The 8432-nt window shown below is 51.2% G+C and overlaps 1 protein-coding gene across 2 annotated transcripts in view; it reads right to left on the reverse strand.

The window, feature by feature from the left end:
• TSC22D1 (TSC22 domain family member 1) overlaps nucleotides 1-5905 on the reverse strand; it is a 65334-nt gene extending 59429 nt beyond the window's left edge. For both annotated transcript variants that reach the window (XR_014526259.1, XM_083503325.1), the window contains exon 1: nucleotides 2288-5905. Coding sequence is in view for 1 of the 2 variants with exons in the window: in XM_083503325.1 (XP_083359451.1) it covers nucleotides 2288-5100 (2813 nt within the window). In the remaining variant the exon portion in view is untranslated. The remainder of the gene's footprint in view (nucleotides 1-2287) is intronic.
• Nucleotides 5906-8432: the final 2527 nt, after the last annotated feature.

An 8432-nucleotide genomic window follows, 5' to 3' on the forward strand; every position in this document is an offset into this window, starting at 1 on the left:
GGGAGGAATGATGCAGCAGAATCTAAAAAGGGGGGGCAAACCATTATTCTTCCAGGCAAGCCAGAAAAAATATTATTATGAGAAGAAATGAAAGGCAAAGCAAAAAAAGAGGCGCATCTTTACTGCTAGAGCCATTTCACTTTTGAGAAGCAAGATCACCATTTGAAACCCTTAAATAACCAGCCAGCACAGGAAATCAGAAGCCCCACAAGTAAAACTTGCAAACCACAACATGTCTAACACTGAAAGACTGTTTTGAGTTTCTACCTGCAAAGTTAGCTGTTTTAAGGGGAGGGGTGGAAATCAGCTAATCTCCTTGGCCCATTAGAGAGCATTTTCACAGCTTGTTTGCTTCCTTTTGCAAATCATACAATGGAAAGGTTATCAAAAAGCTTCCTGGGGCGCAGGCTGAAAGGCAACACTTCAGTCGGGGATGCTGCCTGCAGAGGAGATTTCGGTCACAAACCTCACAACAGGTATTCTAAAATTGGTGACAAGGGGGCGAGCCTGAGCCGCAGAAAGCGACTAGCGACCAGGGAATTTCGAACACTGGGATGGGGATGTGTACATACAAGTTTGCTCTGAACTCCTTAAAAGAGAACTAGATAAAACTGTAACAAATAATGGATCAACCCAGCCATATTTTTATATCTCTGACACAGCAAGCTCCGAACCAGATGCCATACAGAGAGATGAGATGCACTGAAAGCTCTACAGAGCCTATGGACCTGTTTGATTCCAACTGAGTACTTTGAGAACACACCTGAAAGGGCAGAAGATTTGAATTTACAAGAGACATCATATTCCTGGATTCCTCAGTGTGGCGCATCCCTCGATGCCCCCTGGGCCGCACCGGGCACAGCGCAGGCCTCCAGTCACTTCACCCTCTTTCCCCACACCTTCCTCTGATCCCAATACATTCAACACTGGAAAGGAGAGAACGAGGTTGGGGGGCAGCTGGAGGCCTTGCATGACCCCCTCTGAAACGCTTTAGAAAAGCAAAAGAGATCCCACGCACCCACCCTCCCAGCTCATTATTGTCTAGTGAACTTGGGAGGCAGTGCAGGAACTGGTGGGTCTTTTGCACTAGATGTTTTATTTTTGAAACTGCGTGTTTTGTCAGCTTAAGTTTGTTTGAAGGAGGTGCTTTGCCTTTTCTTTGGTTGTGTGTTTTGCCTGTTTTGGAGCATCACCAGCTTTTACTATGTGGTGCTCAAGACGGCTTCTTAGACTTCCAAATGTGCCCCTGGGCCCAGAAAGGTTGGGGACTCATGACCTACCACCTGAAAAACCCTTTGCCAACACCATGAACCTGATTGTACTGACAGCTTTTCATCACTGGTAGTTTTTAACTCTAGCACCATGATGGCTGTAAAGAAGAAGTCTAGAATCATCTATTGAAGTCAAATGATTAATGAAACATGTAATGCAATAGCAAGATTGCTCCAACAGAGAGTGACACCAGCACCACACCATTTGTATGTCAAGCACAACATCACTTTCAAAACGTTTCAAACCTTATGTAGCAACTGGTTTCTCTGTAAAAGAAAAGCAATGAGCACCACCTTAAAATATATATATTGAAGTTACAAAACAGAAGTAGGGAGCATAATGGAAAAGAATACCTCCATGTATTAGGACATAATTCATGAAGTAACTTTCCCCTCAATTCATCCCCCAACACCTTCTGTCCCCTGCTCCCGCCCCCTATCACTGGAAGTGTCTGGGCTGTGATGAACATCTGCAATATCTCATTCCATACACAGGAGAAACCGGAAGCGATTCTGAGCCAAAAAAATAAGAAAACTTGTAAGTGAAAGTGTTTGGAAAGTAAATGCTTCGACAGCTTCTTTGAATGCATTCAGGCTTATCTAAATGTAAGTTAAGAGATTGCAGTAGCCTTAGCTTGGATCCAAATCTTGCTGATTATGCTAATGATTATATTTCTTGAAATCAATGCACTTTCTAGATGAAGTAGCGTAAAGAGACAATAAGGAGACCCAACTCCTACAAAGAGACAATGACAATGAACTACGATTCTGGGAGTCTTCCTAGTTGAAGTTACTTTCCCTGCCTCAAATCTCCCATGTTCGTCCTTTTGGCACTACTGCTAAGGATTCATAGCACAAGGTAACTAACAAAAGCACCAGAATGAACAAACACAGTTTGTGCTAACATCAGTTACTAAAGCTCTTTACAAAGCCCGTATCTGGTTGGGAAACGGGTCAATAAGGTCTGTGCAGTTTACAACAAGCTATCACAACATTTTTACTTGGCATGATCTTACCTCTCATCCTCACCATCAACAAGTTGCACTGTCAGCGGAAGTGCCTTCAGGGGGAAAAGAGAGGCGGCCATGCTGCTGCCTCCATCTGACATGGCTGATGATGCTCCAGCGCCACTTTCTCCACTGGTGGTTTGGGGCAGGCCAACCAAGGTGGGTTCCGTAGAGCGTTTGGAATCTTCACTTCGGGTTGTAATTGACTGAACAAGAGACTGGGCAGAAAACTGGGCAGAGTTCAGTGGTACCTGTTGTGGCACATTTTGGACTGCGGGCAAATTGATGCTAGTAGACACATTTTGGACCAAGTTCCCATTTTGCGCACCTGATGATGATTGTGCTATGTTCTTTGAAGGAGGCAAACTCATAGGTGTGGGCAACACGTTTGCAGCAGACTGGCCTGGGACAGAAGCAGCACTGGCAGAAGGTACAGGACTAACAGCAGGCAATTGTTGACCAGCCATTCCTGGAACAAGGGATTCTGCTGCTTGCACAGGTAACAAAGTACTCTGTGGAACAATAACCAAGGACTGAGGAAGGCTTGATGTGCTACCTTGCAACCCAGGATGAACGACGCCTGCTGGAACAGGGGGCACCACATGGGAAGATGGAGGAGCTGCGCTCTGTGCCACCACCGAAGGAGCAATTGGATTTGCAACTGCTGGCTGCTGCACCATGGGAGGTACACTTCCTTGTTGTCCAACATTCACTGTTTGAGCACCAGCTCCGGAGGTCAGCATTGCTGTCTGAGCATGTGCAGCAGGCTGAGAGGATGCTACTGCCAGGTGTGCTTGTACAGAAGGCTGCATACTTGGTGCCTGAGCAACAGGCGCAGGCATAGCCGTTCCTACCATTGTAGGTCCTGGCTGCATAGAAGCTGGAGTCTGAAGCATCTGCTGCTGTTGTACGTAATCTGGCATAGGCCCTGTGACAGAATTCTGATTCACTGGTTTAACATGCCCTGGGGCCATTTGCAGAGGTACCTGCTGCTGCTGCTGCTGTGATGGATGCTGTGCCTGTCCTTGCCCATACGGCAATTGGTGCAGTTGTGGCACAACCGGAACAGGTGGCACAGGCTGCGTTGATTGGGTGTATGGCAGCTGCTGTGCCATGGCAGGCTGTTGATGGCCACCTACTATATTTACTGGAGGAGGGACAGCTGATGCAGGAGGCTGGACCCCTTGCTTTTGAGGAGGGTAATTTACATCTTGAGGATGAAGCTGTGGCTGTGCAAGCTGTGACTGAGAAGCACTCTGGGGTATGCTGGGTGCTGGAGCAGGTTGAGGGCCGGTGCTGCCAAAATCCAACTGCTGAGACCCTGCTGCTTGAAATGGCGGCGGCTGTGCCACCGCTGGTGCTCCCATCTCCCCACTTCCCACACTTTCAGTATAGTGACTCAGTGTGCTTACGTTGCTACTAACTGAGCTCCCACTGGTAGTCTCCCTTTCAGAAGTCACGTCAAGTGAATTTTGTTTGAGAGTGTCTAACGCTTTATTTACAGCTACTCCTTCTGCAACTGGCACGAGGTTCTCTTTGTCGTAGAACTCTGTGCATGTCCATCTACCCTTCTTGAAAGGCTCTGAACTAGAATCCAGTTTCACAACTCTAAACCTCGAGGTGCTGGCTGCAGGCTGCAGTTGACTATATGTTCCTGCTGCTGCTGCAGCAACTCCTCCTGCACTGGAATTCCCAGCGCTAGAGGAAGTACTCGTGCCATTGCCAAGCCCACTCGAGGCCGCCACATTAACACTGCCACTAGTTATGCTACCAGTACTTGTGAAGTTACTTAGATTCACATTAACGGGACCAGGCATGCTGCTCACCCCACTGGAGCTACTACTAGTCTCGCTGCTTAAAGTGCTGGTCGTAGCTCCGCCGGCTGAAGTGACCCCAGGTGTACCAGCAGCGTGGAAATGAGACACAAGAGCGGCCACAGGCATACCAGCAGATGATGCAGCAGAAACGGGCACGGCAGCTGCCACAACGCTATCAGAGCTTGCAGCGGTAGACAGTTTTCTAAACGAAGGGCTAAACGGCGGTCCTCCGGGAGCCGCTGGGCCGACCATCCCGGAGTGTGGCGCATGGTGATGTCCATGGTGGTGGTGGTGATAATGATGTCCCTGAGAAGGGTGCATGCTGCCATTGATGGCCACACTCTGATGCTGGGAGGGATGTGGCAAAGAGGGGTGCTGCTGCTGCTGCTGCTGTTGCAGAAGGCGAGGCTGGTTGGGGGAGACAGCGCCAGGGCTCTCGGCCTCCTGGAAGTTGTTCAGAGTCTCTTCCGAGGAGCTCCGCTCCGGTTCCCCCAAGTCCGTGGCCCTGGACAAGGAGACGTCCAGGATCTCGGAAGAGGACAAGTCCTCGGTGTGCGACTCGTCCAGGTCGTCGTAGCTCTCCGTGTCCTCGGCGATGCTGTTGTTGGAGCTGAGGCTGGCCGAGATCTGGGCGGGGGTCACGCTGGTGATCTGGAAGCCGCTTTTCTTCTTCATCTGGGCCCCTGCCTGGCCGAGGGGCTGCGGCGTCGAGAGGAGGGTCAGGCTCTGCGGAGGAGGCAGCCCGGGAGAAGACGACGACGGCGCTGCGGAGGAGGGAGGCGGCGGCGGCTGAACCAGCAAGGGCGGCGGGTAATCTTCCAAGCCGCCGCTGCTGCTGCTGCTGCCTCCGACGCCGATGCCTGCCGGACACAAGGCCGGCACCGCGACGCTGCTGCTGCTGCTGCCTCCTCCTCCGCCGCCGCTGCTGCTGCCCCTCCGAGGAAGCATCGCCGGGTGCGCCATCTTCCCGACGCTGGTGTCTGCCGCTGAGTCAGGCTGGTGCATTGAACGAGCACTATTTTAAGGAGCCCCGGACGGAGAGCGAGGAGGGAAAGGGAGCGCGCAGGCGGAGCAGGCGCACCTGGCAGCTGGCGGAGGAGCCCAGACAGAAAGGGAGAGACAGGCAGACACACACAAGAGGCGCTGCCTGCCGGCTTCTCCAGCCGCCTCTCCGGGCAATGTGACACTCAGGCCCCGGCCCCTTCGCCGCCCCCGACTAGATCAGAAAGCCCCCGCGGCTCCCGGCCTCGCCAATCCTCCCGGCGAAACGGAGCAGGGTTCGCCGACGACGCAGCAGCAGCCGGCTCCGGAACGGCGGCGAGGCTCGTGCGCGCAGTCCCGGCGGGGCCGTCGGGCGCCGGGCGCTTCCCCATCCAGGATGGCGAGGCGGGGAGGGAGGCGGGGAAGCTGACGCAGCCCGGGCAGCAGCGCTCCTCCGACGCCTCTCCCTCCGCGGAAGGAGCCGGGAAGCTTCGCGGGCGAGACGCCGCCGCCGCCGCCGCGCGCTCGCTCTCCCTCCTCCTCCTCCTCCTCCTCCTCCGGCTTCCCTCTCTGGCTCTGTCCAAGGGAGGGGAGATGGGGGGGAGAAAGATGGCGCTGGCGGCGGCGCAGGCGCAACCGCAGGCAGCGCGCAGACATAAAGGGCTCGCCGGCAGGGAGGGAGGGCGTGAGGGAGAAGAAGAGCCGGGGAATTACGGCTCTGGCGGCCGGAGGTTGCCGAGGCGGCCGCCTGGGCAGACCCGCAAGACGGAGGCCGCCAGCTCGGCCCGACAAGATGGCGGGGGCGGCGGCTTGGCGCTCCGCAGTTTTTTTCCTCAGACGGCCGCTGCCGCCCCCCTCCCCCCGCTTGGCGACCGGTGCGTTTTCCCTCAGAAGGGGCGCCCTTCTCGCCAGGCGGTTCGGAGCGGCTGCTGCTGCTACTTCGCCCGTTGGGTCTGGCTGGCCGTCGGAACGGGGAGGTTTAGACGCGTGTCAAGACCAAGGCGGGCTTTCGGGCGGCGCGTGGACTTGGAAAACGCCCCACGCGGGTGGGGGTGACCCTCTCCCCATGGAAAACGAGCAGAAGTGCCCTAGTAATATAAAGCACCACATTCAGTCTGCACGTTCATTCGGGCCGAATATGCCAAGCGCTTCACCAGACGGAACACAGCCTGAAAACACTCCCAGGAGACTGACAGAATCTCCTGCACCTTTAAAATCTGCCTTACTTCTATACCTTCTGCAAGTGAAGTTCTGTTCTTCTGTTTATTTCCATGCTTGAAATAAAAATTCCCCCGGTTGGTTTTTGCATACTATGCCACATTAAACCCAAACAGGAAAAAGTAGCATGTACTAATAATCTGGGAACTTTTGCCACTTTCTGACTAAGCCAAAAAAAATATTTAAAAAAAAAAATTCCAGTAGCACCTTAGAGACCAACTAAGTTTGTTCTGGGTTTAAGCTTTTGTGTGCATGTGCACACAATTTTTTTTTTAGTTTTTATATTTATTATGACTGCGTCAGACCAACACGGCTACCTACCTGATTAAGCCAAGTTATACATCTGACGGATGTATGGAAGAGCATATGAACCTGATTTCTGAAGTGTTTGTAAAATGGCACCTGCTAACATACCAAATTGGTGGCCTTTTCCCATGCTGGGGGAAGAAGGGTGGTCATATCTCACAAGGCCATGCCTTAAAGGTCTATCACCCTACATTTCCACACTTAAATTTGCTGCATGTTTTGTGATTTAAAACCCCTGCCGGGTTTTTCTCATCCAAGAGTACTTGCCCCAAACTTGGATCTTGGCATCCAGGAAATCTTTCTATATTTTATACCTATTTTCCTGAACCCACAGATTTGTCCTCTCATTCCACAGAAAAGCAGCGAAGCAGACAAATGTAACAGAGATCTTGCAGAGAAGCCAAAGTGTCTCAGTACAGAAACATTTGCAGCTAATCTGCTTATTTTACACACTTACCCTACTTAAAAGGCTGAGTTTGAGGAAATCAAAGATTTGTTGGCTTTGGCTCATAATCTGAGTTTTTGCTGCTTTGATGATAATTACTCCTGCTATGTTTTTAAGTGTCCATGAACACAAGAGCTTAGCGAGTGCAATTAGACCAAGAGACCACCCTGTAGCAGCCTAGCATACAAAGCTCACCAAATGCCATCAAAGGTGAGGGGAAAAGGGCAGGATCAGTGACTGCACTCAGCAGCTGTGAAAAAAGACCTATTAACTGCATGCCTGGCTATTCCAGCTTCAGAGATTCTCCATTTTCTCTGCACCAACATAAACTCACGTGCTAACATAAACTCACATGGTTTGTCAAGAAACTCTGGGTGTGGAAACTCATGACTTCGGGGTAGGCCAACCCTTGTTGTTTAGCCGTTTAGTCGTGTCCGACTCTTTGTGACCCCATGGACCAGAGCACGCCAGGCACTCCTGTCTTCCACTGCCTCCCGCAGTTTGGTCAAACTCATGCTGGTAGCTTTGAGAACACTATCCAACCATCTCGTCCTCTGTCGTCCCCTTCTCCTTGTGACCTCAATCTTTCCCAACATCAGGGTCTTTTCCAGGGAGTCTTCTCTTCTCATGAGGTGGCCAAAGTATTGGAGCCTCAGCTTCACGATCTGTCCTTCCAGTGAGCACTCAGGGCTGATTTCCTTAAGAATGGGGAGGTTTGATCTTCTCGCAGTCCATGGGACTCTCAAGAGTCTCCTCCAGCACCATAATTCAGAAGCATCAATTCTTCAGCGATCAGCCTTCTTTATGGTCCAGCTCTCACTTCCATAGGCCAACCCTAGTGAGGATATAATGCTTTAAACCATGAATGAGCCAGGTTCTTGGACTATTGTGTTTTCCATCCCTTCTGACATGGCCACAAGAAGAAAACTTCCTGGTTTAACCAAAGCAGATTTTTGTATTGCATCTTAATTGTGAATTCTGCTTGGCTGAAACAAGCTTGACCCTGGCACAATAGGTGGGTGTGGGAACAATTTTGCACCTAGCCTTATTATCCTGTATATAGCTGGAAATCAAAGAGTACAGTACTGTTAATCCAACCGTGATGTCAAACATAATAGGAAGAATTCTATCACCAGGCAGGGCCCCAGACTTGAGATTTCGTTAAAAAATCCTTTAAAGTCTTGAGCTCTTCTAGGAAGAACATTATGAAGCAAAATGTACAGGTAACCTTCCAAGTGATTTCTGTGAAATGAACCAGCCTGGTTGCTCTCACCAGCCAGTGAATGAAGTCGTAACTGTGACAGATGTGAGTTCTTGGATTCCAGACCATTGGAAGCCCTGGGGTCCTAAAGAGTTGGTATTTTCCTTTCTCCTTCAATGCACATTT

This window comes from Podarcis liolepis, assembly GCF_965112155.1.
Source record: "Podarcis liolepis genome assembly, chromosome: 5".
Lineage (NCBI taxonomy): Eukaryota > Metazoa > Chordata > Lepidosauria > Squamata > Lacertidae > Podarcis > Podarcis liolepis.